Below are 15,578 nucleotides of genomic sequence, written 5' to 3'. Positions count from 1 at the left end.
TCATCAGTTACCATTGACAGGGGCCTCAATTCGTCTTTCCGCCTTTCATGAACACCTTCCTTTCTTAGACCTATGGATCAGAACATTCCGGAAGAGCATAGATTCGGCGACAGTTTTGCATACACACGTACACTCACAACCATGCGCAGGATGCTTAGCATATCTATGTAATCCACAACAGGCGAAAGCAAAATCTTAGTGCTATGCTTACTGCTTAACACGTTCAGCACGATGGCAGGCCCCAGGGACTACCAGTGAACTTTCCAGTATACCGGTTCCACAATCAGCTTGCGTTCTAGATGCCGGCGGAACGGTAAGCTCATGAAAATCAGCGCCGGACTGAACGTGTTAATGCGGATTAGGATTCTGCGCGTTGCACAGCAAACCCTCCTGCGTAAACTAGCGATTCCTTAGTCATTTTTATATTGCAGTGTTTGAACTCATTGCGATTTTTTGGTTTGATTTGTGAAAATGCAACTTCATCGCCGCAATGTTTGTTAACGGCATTTTTAGGCGCCACAACAGCTCGCGAGCATTGACCACACGCGAGAAAGAGATGGCGCTATGGAGGGAAAAAGCACGGACGACGGCTGACAGCGATTGGCCGTCTGACGCACCAACACATCCAAACCTTCGGCAGCGCGCTCAGGCGAGGGGTATGAGGCGGAGCCAGGGACGGGTAGCTCGACGAGCTGCTTGACAAGTTTGCCGTTGGAGAGAAAAGGAAGGCATGATAAAATTCTCAGAACTCCATGATTTCTTCCGTCGCTTTGCGCAGCGGGGAGTGTTTTTCCTGAATAAATTTAGTCAAGTTCCAGAGTTCAAAGCAACAACATCGTGTCTTCATCAATTTCAAAACTTCCTCTTCATCATTAACATTTGGTCCTTCGAGCCGGATTAGTGTGCAAGTGATCCACAGTTCGCGTTTAGGGAAGTTTGTGAAAAGTAAAGTTTGTGTTAGAAAGTGAAACTATGCCCGTTGACCATTCTCCCGTCAAAGAAGTGGTTCCAGCGGCCAACGACATGGAGGAAAGCCAAAGTTCCACCGTCAGAGAATTTGGCTCCGTTCCAGACGTCACCAAATTGAACCGTCAACGCACTCACCTGGAGTGGCAGCTTGACCGTCTAGAACAGATGTTCGTCAAACACAGCACCGACGTTCACTCGCTGAAAACCATATCAGACCGAGTGAAGGTGCTTGCTTTGGACTACAAACAATGGTACGACTCGATCTTGGACGTTGTGAGCGACGACCAGGCTCAGGAGGCAATCGAGCGATATGGCGTGTTCGACGACAGGGTATTCGAGTTAAGCAAAAACATCGAGTATCAGTTAGCATCGCAGATTCCATTGCCTACAACACCAAACCCAGTTTTCGGCAGTGAACAGAAACCCACGACAGTTCCGGTGCGTGCAAGACTTCCCGAAATCGTGCTACCACATTTCGACGGAAATATTCGCGACTGGCCTGCCTTCCGTGACGCGTTTCAATCACTGATACATTCGTCAGAACAGCTGACCGAATGTGACAAACTACATTACCTTGCTGCGTCGCTGACGAAGGACGCACGCGCGGTGATCGACGCTTTGGAAATAACATCCAAAAACTACGACGTAGCCTGGAAGCTGTTGTCCGAGCGCTACGAGAACAAGTACCTCATCGTCAAAACCACCGTTGAGGCGTTATTCAGCATATCACCGCTGAGGAGAGAATGTGCAGATTCTCTAAGCCGACTTGTCGACGATTTCGAGCGTAACCTACGAATGCTCGAAAAGGAAGGCGAGAAACCAGATGCATGGAGCACGCTGCTGGTGTTCAGACTAAGCTCACTGCTGGATCCAACAACCCTGCGTCATTGGGAGCTTCACCGGAAGTCTACGACCATCCCAACGTACAAAGACTTAGTGCAATTCGTCCGCAATCATTGCCATGTACTGAAGTCTTTCTCCAAGCCAGCCAGCGGAGCCAGAACCGGAGACACCATGCGCAGCAACCCTCGAGTGCAAACCATCCATGCTGCGACCAGTGCTGTGAATAGTGTTGCGTACAACGAAAGGTGCAAATTGTGCGATGTTTCAAAACATTCAGTGTACCGGTGTGAATTGATCAACAATATGAGTGTTGCAGATAGAAAGCAACTAGTGCAGTCGAAAGGATTGTGCTTCAACTGCCTTTCTCCAGCTCATCGTGTACGACAGTGTACATCAAGCGGATGCAAGATCTGCCAACAACGGCATCATACGTTGCTGCATGAAGCAGCACCAGCAACTGAGGCGTCGGATGCTCCAGCCACGAGTTCGATCTGTCCTCCTCAGTCCCTTACCCACTGTTCCATCCAGATCGAAAACAGTGTTGTGTTGCTGCAAACCGTGCTGGTCCAAGTAGAGGACAATCACGGACGATGTCATCTAGCACGTGCCTTGCTGGATTCCGGAGCACAACTCAACATCGTTACCGAGCGCCTTACTCAACGGCTGGGTGTGGCGAAACGGCGAGAGAATCATCGCATCGGAGGAATCGGAGAAGTTTCCGTGACGTCACAACATTCGGCTGTGTTAAGGATCCATTCTTTAGACAGTGAATACAAAGCGTCCGGAAAGTTCCACGTACTCAGCAAGCTCACTCATGAGCTCCCATCAACCCGTATCAACACAAGCAGCTGGCAGATACCTCGTCAAGTTCAGCTGGCCGATCCTTCGTTTCACAGTCCTGGCCCGATCGACCTCATCATCGGCGCAGAGCTGTACTACGACGTCGTTAAGGAAGGACTCATCAAGCTATCCCACGAAAGAGTGACACTCCAAAACACTGCTTTTGGTTGGGTGATAGCAGGTAGAGTCAATGTTCATGCACCATCACCATCTTCATCCATCGTTGGACACGTCTGCAGTACGAGCATCGAAGAGCAGCTGAGCAAATTCTGGGAGTTGGAGTCATGCCGAGCTACCAGCACATTATCCGTCGAGGAGAGCAACTGTGAGAAACAGTTCGCAGCCACCACCACCAGAGACACCGACGGTCGATTTATCGTGCAGCTACCGAAACGAGAGGACAAGCTGGCTCGTCTTGGGGATTCGAAAGGGATAGCCACACGCCGGTTCCTTGCCTTGGAACGTCGGCTATCCTCGAATGCCTCATTGAAGACAGCTTATACTCAATTCATCGAGGAGTACGCAGAACTTCAGCACATGACAGAAGTAGCCGAGAGCGATGCTACAACTTCATCACCATCATACTATCTCCCACATCACTGCATCGTGCGACCAGATAGTACCACCACAAAACTCCGGGTGGTGTTCGACGCTTCGTGTGCATCAGACACCGGAACATCTTTAAACGATGCACTGATGATCGGACCCACAATCCAAGACGACCTGATGTCCATTCTATTGCGGTTTAGAATGTCGAAATTTGCCCTGGTAGCAGACATCGAGAAGATGTACCGGCAAATCAACATAGCTGCCATCGATCGTCCGCTGCAACGAATCCTGTGGCGAAATTCTCCAACCGAGCCGATACGAACGTTCCAGCTCAACACCGTCACCTACGGCACATCATGTGCTCCGTATTTGGCAACCAAAACCCTGCAAGTGCTATCTCAGGTCGGAGCTAGCACCCACCCCGAAGCAGCAACCATCCTCGGACGAGACTTCTACATGGACGACATGCTGACCGGCGTAAATAACATTCCCGAGGGTCAACGAGTATGTCAGCAACTCATCGATCTCCTGGCTTCTGGTGGATTCTGCTTGCGGAAATGGGCCACCAACAACAGGCAGATCTTCGAACATCTGCCCCAGCATCTGCAAGATGAAAGGACGATTCTCAACTTGGATGCGAAGTCACCGATCATCAAGACACTCGGACTGAAGTGGAACGTTTCCACCGACGCCTTTGTGTTCAACATCCCACGCTGGAACGCAGACAACATCATCACCAAACGAAACGCGCTTTCGGATGTCGCGAAACTGTTCGACCCAATCGGACTGGTTGGACCAGTTATCATCCAAGCCAAGCTGTTCCTTCAAGAGCTGTGGAAATGTCAGATCACCTGGGACGAACCGTTAACACCAGCACTACAAAACCGATGGCTTCTGTTTCGCGAGAAGTTGGCCATGTTGCAAACGATTCACATTCCACGCTGGCTCTTAACCGATCAACGAGCAACGAATCTACAATTGCATTGCTTTTGTGATGCATCCGAGAAGGCGTACGGAGCGGCGATTTACTTGCGTTCGATCAACACCGATGGACGTGTGACAACCAACCTCATCACTGCAAAATCCAAGGTGGCACCACTAGCAGACTCCCGTAAGCAAAAGCGTGTTTGCTTACCCCGACTGGAGCTTTCTGCAGCACTGCTACTGGCACACTCGTACGAGAAGGTGTCAGACGCCTTGAAGCTTCAGGTCGAGACCATCTTTTGGTCTGACTCAACCATCGTCCTGCATTGGTTGTCTGCAACTCCGTCACGCTGGAAAACCTTCATCGCTAACCGGGTGTCCGAGATCCAACACATCACTCACGGAAAGGAGTGGAGACACGTACCCGGAACGGACAATCCTGCGGACATTATCTCTCGAGGAATGGATGCGGATCAGCTGGAAAATTCAAACCTTTGGTGGCACGGACCAGACTGGCTGGCGCAACCATCAGAGGAATGGCCGAACACTCATCAACCTCGACAGGAAGAATTCACCACAGACGAATTGGAGGAGCGACCAATCTGCATGGCTGCACAATCCGTGGCTCCGAACGAACTTTTTAGCCTCCGTTCAACGTTCACCGGACTGCAACGTCTGGTTGCGTGGCTAAGAAGATTCCGACACAAAACGAATCCTGCTAATCATCAACAACGCAGACTGGATCATCATCTCAGCTTGGAGGAACTAGCCGAATCTACACTGTGTCTAGTTCGCCTCGCTCAAGCTGAATCATTCCCAGAAGACATCAAACATCTATCGAAAGGCGATTCGGTCGGCAACAACTCACCTTTAAAACTACTAGCACCGTTTCTACAAGATGGCCTGCTACGAGTGGGCGGAAGATTGCGACATGCACCAATCCCGTTCGACCGAAAGCATCCGTACATCTTACCCGCCAACCATCCGCTGACGAATCAGATTGCAACCCTGTATCATCGGACCTATCAACATGCGAATCCACAACTACTGATAGCGAGCATGCGAGAACGCTTTTGGCCACTGCGAGCAAAAAACCTGGCCAGAAGAATCGTCCACTCCTGCTACAAATGCTACCGTTGCCGCCCCACACCTGCGCAGCAACTCATGGGCGACCTTCCAACAGAGAGAGTTACACCAACGTCAACTTTCTTACACACCGGAGTCGACTTGTGTGGACCGATACACTATCGACATACATCTCGGAAGGCGCAACTCATCAAGGGCTACGTCGCGATATTCGTCTGTATGGCAGTGAAGGCTGTACACATCGAATTGGTAGCGGACCTGTCTACCAACGCTTTCCTTGCGGCACTTCGACGATTCATCGGACGTCGCGGGAAACCGGCTCTCATCGAATGCGACAACGCTAGGAATTTCTTGGGCGCCTCCCGAGAAATTGCCTCCTTGTCCAAGCAATTCAACCACCAGTGGCAAACATCAGTGATTAAGTCCTGCATCGACGATGGCATCCAGTTCAAGTTCATCTCACCTCGCTCACCCAACTTTGGAGGTCTTTGGGAGGCGGCAGTGAAGTCTTTCAAAACACACTTCAAGCCAACCGTTGGGAACGCCATCCTCACGAGCGATGAACTCAACACGCTACTGATCCAGATTGAAGGATGCCTCAACTCTAGACCACTTACACCACTCTCCAATGACCCATCTGATTTGGAAGTGCTGACCCCAGGTCACTTCCTCATTCATCGCCCCATCGTATCCCTGGCCGAACCATCGCTGGAAAAGCTGCCGTTCAACCGTCTCGATCGCTGGCAAAAGGTGCAAGAGTTTGTCCGTCGACTATGGAAACGCTGGTCAACAGACTACTTGTCCGGACTACAGCAGAGAACCAAGTGGACCAAGCAGAAGGACAACGTGAAGCTGGATACCATGGTGCTGCTGAAGGAGGACGGTCTACCTCCATCGAAATGGTGTCTTGGCCGCGTCACGCAGATCATCAAGGGAGCTGACGACAACATCCGAGTGGTCATCGTCAAGACGAAAGATGGAGACTTCAAGCGTTCCATCTCTAAAATCTGCGTTCTTCCCACCGACGAGCCATCCAGTTCATCCTAGTTGAATTAGATAATTCAACGCGGGGGAGTATGTTACGGCAAGCGTAATGGTAACGCGTCATCCTTAGTACGCCTAGCGTAAGGTAGAGGGCGCTTTCCAGAAAATTAACTACGTGTAAAAAGAACTTAATCATAAATCTATTACGCAGTGCAAACTGCTGTAGATCGGTATCGTGCAGCTCGAATTCCCGCAAGTGCAGCTCGAATTCCCGCAAGTGCAGCTCGAATTCCCGAATTCTGCAGTATATAAGCGAGTGTTTTTCCTGAATAAATTTAGTCAAGTTCCAGAGTTCAAAGCAACAACATCGTGTCTTCATCAATTTCAAAACTTCCTCTTCATCATTAACAGGAGCAACCGTTGCCGAACTAACCTAATGTACTAGTTTACGACTACCAGGAAAGTTTTTTGATCACAGTAGGCAGATTACCAACGCAACGCCCGAATTTGTAAACAACCTGAGAACGATCATGCGTAAGTTACAACCCATACAAACTTCGGATCACAATACAAAGAAAGAGGCTTACGTGCATCGTGGATTATCGTCGTGTACCCATGTTTTTGTGCGGGTAGATAGTGTCAGGCCATCGTGAACACCACCGTACGACGGACCATATAGAGTAATAGCAAAGGTTTATGTGAGATTCTATAGATCGTTCTATAGATCGTTTAAAGTCTGTTTATGTGAGCGCGACAAATCAAACGAGCGTGCCAGATAACGTTTCATGTCCTCAGAAGGATACAGTAACCGACAGAAAACCGATACACCAAACGCGTTACCGTTCCGTCCACGGAAAATTTAAAAAAAGGGGGAAGTGATGTAGCGGGCGTCTCGATCCTTATTTATAAACATAAGACCATCGAAAACTGAAACACCCAGCGGTAACCGTTACATGATGCACATTACTGATGACTTCAGTAGATATACAGTTACATACTTAATGAAAAACAAATCTGATGCAGTAGAAAATATTAAAGAATATGTACGATAGGTAGAAAACAATTTTGGACGTAAACCTCGGGTTATTCGTTCATATTGTGGTGGAGAATTTAATAATACAGAGCTACGTAATTTTTTTTTTTAAAGAAGAAGGTATAAAGCCACTGTACACTACACCATATTCACCTCAGTCCAACGGTGTGGCTGAACGTAAAAATAGAACCATCACTGAAACGGCTACCTGTATGTTGCTGGATGCAAACATAGACAAGCGTTTCTGAGGAGAAGCCATTCAAACAGCTACCTATCTTATAAATCGGCTTCCGTCGAGAACTGTTCCTAAAACACCTTATGAATTGTGGTGGAGTCGAAAGCCAAATTTGAGCCATATTGGCCTTTTTGGAAGTCAAGCGTATGTACATATACCCGATGTAAAACGAAGCAAGATTGATCATAAAGCCCGAAAACTAACGTTCGTTGGATATCCCTCAGGACATAAAGCATATCGTTTTGTTGATTTAGAAACTGATGAAATCACTATAAGCCGAGATGTTCGTTTTATTGAAGATAAAGAAGAAACTTCGGAAAAAGTTAATATTGAATCATTACCGGAGGAGCCATCAGAAACCAGTATTGATCAAACAGTTAAGGATGATTTTAATGGTGAATTCACGGATGCTGAAAATGATATTCAAACAACTAAAGAACAGTTACCACCAGAAAAAAGGAAAGTAAAACTACCTAAATATTTAAACGACTATATCCTTGATTTAGCCATGGGAGTAGCAGCTTGCGCGAAATAAGAACCAGTTAATTACTGCGAAGCAATGAATGAACCAAATTGGAAGAATGCGATGGAAGAAGAAATTAACTCCCACAGACAAAACAATGCTTGGGGGCTCGTACCATTTCCAAAAGTTAAAACGGTAATAGGCTCAAAGTGGGTCAAAAAGAATCAATATGACGAAATAGTTAAACATGAAGCCAGACTGGTAGCGCAAGGCTATAAACAACAATATGGACTGGATTATGAAGAAGTGTATGCACCCGTTACCCGTCACACTACCTTGCGAACTTTTCTCGTAATTGCTTGGAACCAAAAACTAACAGTACGTCATTATGATTTTAAAACAGCATACCTTAATGGAATATTAGAAGATGAAGTATATATGCATCAACCACCTGGGTTTGAGGCTCAAGGACAGGATGAGCTAGTGTGTCGATTGAAACGTAGTATATATGGACTACACCAGTCAGCTCGTTGTTGGCATAAAAAGCTAAATAAAGTACTTACAAATTTAGGTTTCAAATCCTCTTTCGCAGATCAATGTTTATTTGTGAAGTCGGCCCATGGTGGTCAACATGTCTTCTTATTAGTCTATGTGGACGACTTACTGATCGCAGCAGCAGACGAAGTATAAGCGAAGAAGATATACGATCATTTAAGCAAGAAATTTGAAATTAATTGCTTGGGCGAAATACGTCATTTTTTAGGTATGGAAGTGATATGCACCGATGGAGTACATGGCATTCGGCTTAAACAGTTTATTGAAAAATTACAAACGGATCACGGAATGCAAGAAGCTAAAGTTGCTAGATCACGAATGGGCCCTGGATACCTGAAGCAAAGTGCCAATGCAGAGAATTTCGAAGATGCTACAATGTATCGAAGTCTAGTGGGTGGATTGTTATATCTGTCCGTTATGACCAGACCAGATATTGCGGCGACAGTAGCTATACTGAGCAGAAAATTTTCATCGCCATCGCACAAGATTGGATAGCTGCAAAACGCATTCTTCGTTATCTAAAAGGAACAAAAGAGTATTTCTTGCATCTCGGTGGAAAAACCAAGGCCTGATCGGATATTCCGATGCCGATTGGACAGGCGATTCAGAAAGTAGACGTTCAACATCTGGATTTGTATTCACGTTTGAGGGTGGCACAATATCATGGTATAGCTGTCGTTAATCGTGTGTGACATTATCAACTATGGAAGCTGAATATGTTTCACTTTCGGAAGCTTGCCAAGAAGCAATGTGGTTAAAGCAGCTGATTAAAGATTTTGGAGAAGAACAATTGAACGCGACTACAATCAAAGAAGATAATCAAGGTTGTATCGCCTTTGTAAGAACAGACAAAATAAGTCGGAAATTGAAGCACATTGATACCCGAGAGTGGTTTATAAGGGAACTTTGTGAGAAGAAGGAAATTGTTTTGGAATATTGCACTAATATGAAAAAGGAATAAAACGTGGGTTTGCGCAGTAGAAAAAAATGGTTTATCCTCTTCTGTTTTTACTCAGCGTATGTATAACATTGACTCCGTTCAACAGAAAAATGTCAAGATACTGTCAAAATTTCGTTCAAGAAGTACCAATGGCTTTAATTTCCGGCTTTAGATAGATTTGGTCCAGCTGGTGAGATCTGTAGCTCAAAACCGCGGATTTCCCACCATTCAAATGGAAACGAACGTCACTATGTAGCACAGTTTATTTTCTCCTTGACCACCATGTTTGAGATTGGAATCGCTTCGACGCATATGCAATTTGCATTGCATCATAGTTGATATAAAATCCACTATAAATAACGCCATCTAGTGAAGATTAAAGACTCTGAAGATTTTATAGTAGCGCCATCTACCCAATTTATCATGCGATTCATGGTGCCAATGAGAGTTTGTCTCGGCTAACTGGGCAACTAATATTTGTGGTAAAAGTGAGACTCAGTCCTCCACGTTACATTGGAGAAGCATTACATTCCTTAAAATATTCCCAAGCAGCATTTTAGTTAAAAGTAAGGCTCAGCCCTCTACGTTACATTGGAGAAGCGTTAGGCCGCAAATACACGACGCGCGTTTCCGCGGGCGCGTTCAAACGCGTATAACAGTTCCGCAGAGATATCCAGCAAGAGCATCTCTGCGTTTCCGCGGTAGCGCGTAGCGCGGAAACGCGCGTCGTGTATTTGCGGCCTAATAGTTCTGCAGAGATATCCAGCTGAGCATCTCTGCGTTTCCGCGGTAGCGCGTAGCGCGGAAACGCGCGTCGTGTATTTGCGGCCTAATAGTTCTGCAGAGATATCCAGCTGAGCATCTCTGCGTTTCCGCGGTAGCGCGTTCGAATGACATTTCATTTCTATGGCTGGACTGTTATTTGGCGTCGTGTATTTGCGGCCTTACATTACTTAAAATAATCCCAAACAGCATTTTTATTACAGTTTTGCTATCCACGCGACTGGCCAGTGTAAATTATTTAAATACAAATTTTTTTAAATTGCGATGGAAAAAGATGCTTTAAGATGAATTGATTTAAATTCATTCAATTCATAAATTCATTAAGATGAATTGATTTAAAGATGAAAATTTAAATTACAAGTAAATTAATATTTTTCATTGTTGCACTATGGTTTATGAAAAGTAGTCTGAAAGTAAGAAGTATGTATGTGTATGTGTATGTGTGGAAGGACAATGGATTAGCCGCTATAATGACGAGCTATACGAGATGTACGGCGACCTCACTATCGTACAGCGTAACAAGCTCGCCAGGCTCCGGTGGGCTGGCCATGTTGTACGCATGGACTATGTGGACGACTTACTGATCGCAGCAGCAGACGAAGTATAAGCGAAGAAGATATACGATCATTTAAGCAAGAAATTTGAAATTAATTGCTTGGGCGAAATACGTCATTTTTTAGGTATGGAAGTGATATGCACCGATGGAGTACATGGCATTCGGCTTAAACAGTTTATTGAAAAATTACAAACGGATCACGGAATGCAAGAAGCTAAAGTTGCTAGATCACGAATGGGCCCTGGATACCTGAAGCAAAGTGCCAATGCAGAGAATTTCGAAGATGCTACAATGTATCGAAGTCTAGTGGGTGGATTGTTATATCTGTCCGTTATGACCAGACCAGATATTGCGGCGACAGTAGCTATACTGAGCAGAAAATTTTCATCGCCAGCGCACAAGATTGGATAGCTGCAAAACGCATTCTTCGTTATCTAAAAGGAACAAAAGAGTATTTCTTGCATCTCGGTGGAAAAACCAAGGCCTGATCGGATATTCCGATGCCGATTGGACAGGCGATTCAGAAAGTAGACGTTCAACATCTGGATTTGTATTCACGTTTGAGGGTGGCACAATATCATGGTATAGCTGTCGTTAATCGTGTGTGACATTATCAACTATGGAAGCTGAATATGTTTCACTTTCGGAAGCTTGCCAAGAAGCAATGTGGTTAAAGCAGCTGATTAAAGATTTTGGAGAAGAACAATTGAACGCGACTACAATCAAAGAAGATAATCAAGGTTGTATCGCCTTTGTAAGAACAGACAAAATAAGTCGGAAATTGAAGCACATTGATACCCGAGAGTGGTTTATAAGGGAACTTTGTGAGAAGAAGGAAATTGTTTTGGAATATTGCACTAATATGAAAAAGGAATAAAACGTGGGTTTGCGCAGTAGAAAAAAATGGTTTATCCTCTTTTGTTTTTACTCAGCGTATGTATAACATTGACTCCGTTCAACAGAAAAATGTCAAGATACTGTCAAAATTTCGTTCAAGAAGTACCAATGGCTTTAATTTCCGGCTTTAGATAGATTTGGTCCAGCTGGTGAGATCTGTAGCTCAAAACCGCGGATTTCCCACCATTCAAATGGAAACGAACGTCACTATGTAGCACAGTTTATTTTCTCCTTGACCACCATGTTTGAGATTGGAATCGCTTCGACGCATATGCAATTTGCATTGCATCATAGTTGATATAAAATCCACTATAAATAACGCCATCTAGTGAAGATTAAAGACTCTGAAGATTTTATAGTAGCGCCATCTACCCAATTTATCATGCGATTCATGGTGCCAATGAGAGTTTGTCTCGGCTAACTGGGCAACTAATATTTGTGGTAAAAGTGAGACTCAGTCCTCCACGTTACATTGGAGAAGCATTACATTCCTTAAAATATTCCCAAGCAGCATTTTAGTTAAAAGTAAGGCTCAGCCCTCTACGTTACATTGGAGAAGCGTTAGGCCGCAAATACACGACGCGCGTTTCCGCGGGCGCGTTCAAACGCGTATAACAGTTCCGCAGAGATATCCAGCAAGAGCATCTCTGCGTTTCCGCGGTAGCGCGTAGCGCGGAAACGCGCGTCGTGTATTTGCGGCCTAATAGTTCTGCAGAGATATCCAGCTGAGCATCTCTGCGTTTCCGCGGTAGCGCGTAGCGCGGAAACGCGCGTCGTGTATTTGCGGCCTAATAGTTCTGCAGAGATATCCAGCTGAGCATCTCTGCGTTTCCGCGGTAGCGCGTTCGAATGACATTTCATTTCTATGGCTGGACTGTTATTTGGCGTCGTGTATTTGCGGCCTTACATTACTTAAAATAATCCCAAACAGCATTTTTATTACAGTTTTGCTATCCACGCGACTGGCCAGTGTAAATTATTTAAATACAAATTTTTTTAAATTGCGATGGAAAAAGATGCTTTAAGATGAATTGATTTAAATTCATTCAATTCATAAATTCATTAAGATGAATTGATTTAAAGATGAAAATTTAAATTACAAGTAAATTAATATTTTTCATTGTTGCACTATGGTTTATGAAAAGTAGTCTGAAAGTAAGAAGTATGTATGTGTATGTGTATGTGTGGAAGGACAATGGATTAGCCGCTATAATGACGAGCTATACGAGATGTACGGCGACCTCACTATCGTACAGCGTAACAAGCTCGCCAGGCTCCGGTGGGCTGGCCATGTTGTACGCATGGAAACGTACGACCCAGCCCGTAAAGTCTTTTTAGGTCGTCCACAAGGACAGAGGAGGCGTGGTAGGCCCAAATTGAGGTGGCAAGATGGCGTGGAGGCGTCCGCCATTAAGGCCGGGATAACGGACTGGCAGACGAAGGCGCGAGACCGTGAGCGGTTTCGGACACTCCTGAGGCAGGCCAAGACCGCAAAGCGGTTGTAGCGCCGGATAAGTAAGTAAGTGAGTAAGAAGTTCGTAAACACAGTTAAGGCCTTCAATTGGAGCAGCATTTCCTATAATTATAAAAATTGAAAGATTAAAAATATTTATAAATAAATGAAATGTATTTGTTACATGTTTACTATATGTTTTTGGCCATGTCGAATAAAAATTACTTAAGGTGTAGGTGGTCCTTTTTTAAAGCGATTAATGAGGTTAATACATACTTTTATACATTTCATTATCTTGTTTTACCAATAGCTGGGTAAATAAATAAATAACATTTTTGATTTTTAACCCTTTTTTGTGCTTAAAATTGTCTTGATTTTAATTCTTCAAGCTTTTACAACTCTGTTTGCTGTTAAAAATAATAGTGTAATAATAATATTCTTACTTTTTTGTACTCATGAGTTATCAATAAATCTTAACTTTAGTAGCAATTGCTGTACTTTTTGAATATTTGATTAAAAATTGTTGCTTACCTTAATATCATATAAAAATAATCAATATTAACACTTTAAGCGCCGTGTCATATAAATTCGCATGACGGTTTTGCTCACCGTTCAGCTTTGCATCTGGCGCTCAGTGATTATCTTGAGAACGAATGAGGTAGGAAAGAGAGAACGACATGTGCTACGCCGCTTATCGCAATGAAACAAAAGAGTGATAACAATGGCACGAGAAACTGTCGCTCTCATCGCTCTCTTGCCATGCGCTACGTGCTCACTCAAAAACTGTGACGTCAGGCCGGCGGTCAAAGTGTTAAGACATGATTATCTATCAATTTGCTCATCCACGGCAGTTAAAACAGGCGTTCAAAATGCTGCTTGGGTTTGCGATAAACAGGCGTTACGCGTAACGCTAGCGTAATGTAGAGGGCTGAGCCTTACTTTTACGGTGCCATCTTGAGACAATCAGAGAATGGCTCACATTCAACAGTGGCGCCATCTATTTAGCTAACATTAAGGCCGGGCTACATTGATCGTACTCGCAAGTGTAATTTTTATATTCACTAGCGCATCTGGCGGCGACCAGCGCAAGCTAGATGTCGGTATAATTTAAGAGCCAAAATTATTCATACTTGGTGTCTCATCAAGTTTCGACCAGGCTACCTGTTTGCCGTAGGAAATGTTGATAAACGTCCATAAATTGCAACAAAGTAGGCCGTTAATTGTTGTTGCTGGACAAATCGTCATTCATACAAAGCGCTGGGCAACATTTTTCCCCATCTTCCAATCTCTATCCATCATTGGGTAAAATTATAGCCTCCTCGACGCAAAAGGTTTTTTGACAGATAAATTATGTCAGCATCTAGCTTCAACCCGCCGCTGCTAGATGGCGTACGCGTTCACAAAAATTACACTACGGAGTACGATCAATGTAGCCCGGCCTTTAGGAACTGTCGAAAGGGTGTTGGCAGATAAAAGTGCGTTCCATACCAATGAACCAGCATAAATATCACCGTGCAAATTGAAGTAGAGCGACATTGCGGCGCACGACAATTATAAAAGTAGCTCTATTTTGCAAACAGAGTCGAGCCAAATTTCTCCATTATCCGGTACAGTCAAATTATCCAGTTTCCTTACAAGTCCAGTTTGACACAACATAAATGTCAAACTCATAAAATAAAACTTAACTCATTTGAATCTATTTTGTTAATTATTTTAAACAAAAAAGAGACATATCCACGGGATGCTCAATCCACCAATTCACTCGATTCATTTTACACCATTGATGTCAAACTCATTTCCCCAAGTCCCATAAATCCACAAAATGACCACTAAACTTTTTTTCCAAAAGGCTCAAGCTCTAAATCTAAAAGGAACTACCATATATTTTTCAGCAGGCGGAATAACGCGCCCGCGAAATTCCGGTTCGTGTATGTTCGGCCTATAAAGACTTCGTTTGGCAGACGCGCGCTAAACAAATTCGAACGGTCAGCGAGGTCGCATGCAACTTCATAGCCCCAGAGCCATCGCATTTAAGCAGCTTGTGAGGACAAGCGGTTTTTTCGTCCATAGGGTAACTGTACCAGTTTTCGGCAGGGTAGCTAAAAACGTGAAATTCTGCACAAACGCGGTAGAAATTTTCACAAAACACAATTTTGTAGTGAAAGTGTACTTATTTGTTATTCACATACGAAGTTTCACACCATTTCATTACGTCTTTTTCAAAATATCAAAAAAAATGTGCTTTTTTTCGGCAGATTTGCTGTCAGTCAATAGTTCGGCAGGTTTTGTGATCAAGAGAACCAGAACAGTAAAAAAATGAAAAAGTGGTGTACAATCAAGATTTTATGCTTATTTAATTTATTGTATCTTGTTCAGAATTTTAAAATCACGATAAATAAGTTATTTTTCACTTTAAATGCTGCCGTAAATGTTCATTTTTTACAGCTCAATATTGTGGGCTGCTGCCG

The 15,578-nt window shown here is 44.3% G+C and overlaps 1 protein-coding gene across 1 annotated transcript; it reads left to right on the top strand.

The window, feature by feature from the left end:
* The first annotated feature begins 972 nt into the window (after window positions 1-972).
* Window positions 973-6,258, top strand: LOC121591419. The gene has a single exon (XM_041911886.1). It carries the CDS (start codon window positions 973-975, stop codon window positions 6,256-6,258), a length of 5,286 nt encoding a protein of 1,761 aa, XP_041767820.1.
* The last annotated feature ends 9,320 nt before the right edge of the window (window positions 6,259-15,578 follow it).

This window comes from Anopheles merus, chromosome 2L, assembly GCF_017562075.2.
Source record: "Anopheles merus strain MAF chromosome 2L, AmerM5.1, whole genome shotgun sequence".
Taxonomy (NCBI): Eukaryota; Metazoa; Arthropoda; class Insecta; order Diptera; family Culicidae; genus Anopheles; species Anopheles merus.
This window is presented reverse-complemented; position numbering and strand designations above follow the sequence as displayed.

Excerpts from the sequence above, each read along its gene's own strand:
- LOC121591419 (XM_041911886.1), top strand. The coding sequence starts at position 973 with ATGCCCGTTGACCATTCTCCCGTCAAAGAAGTGGTTCCAGCGGCCAAC.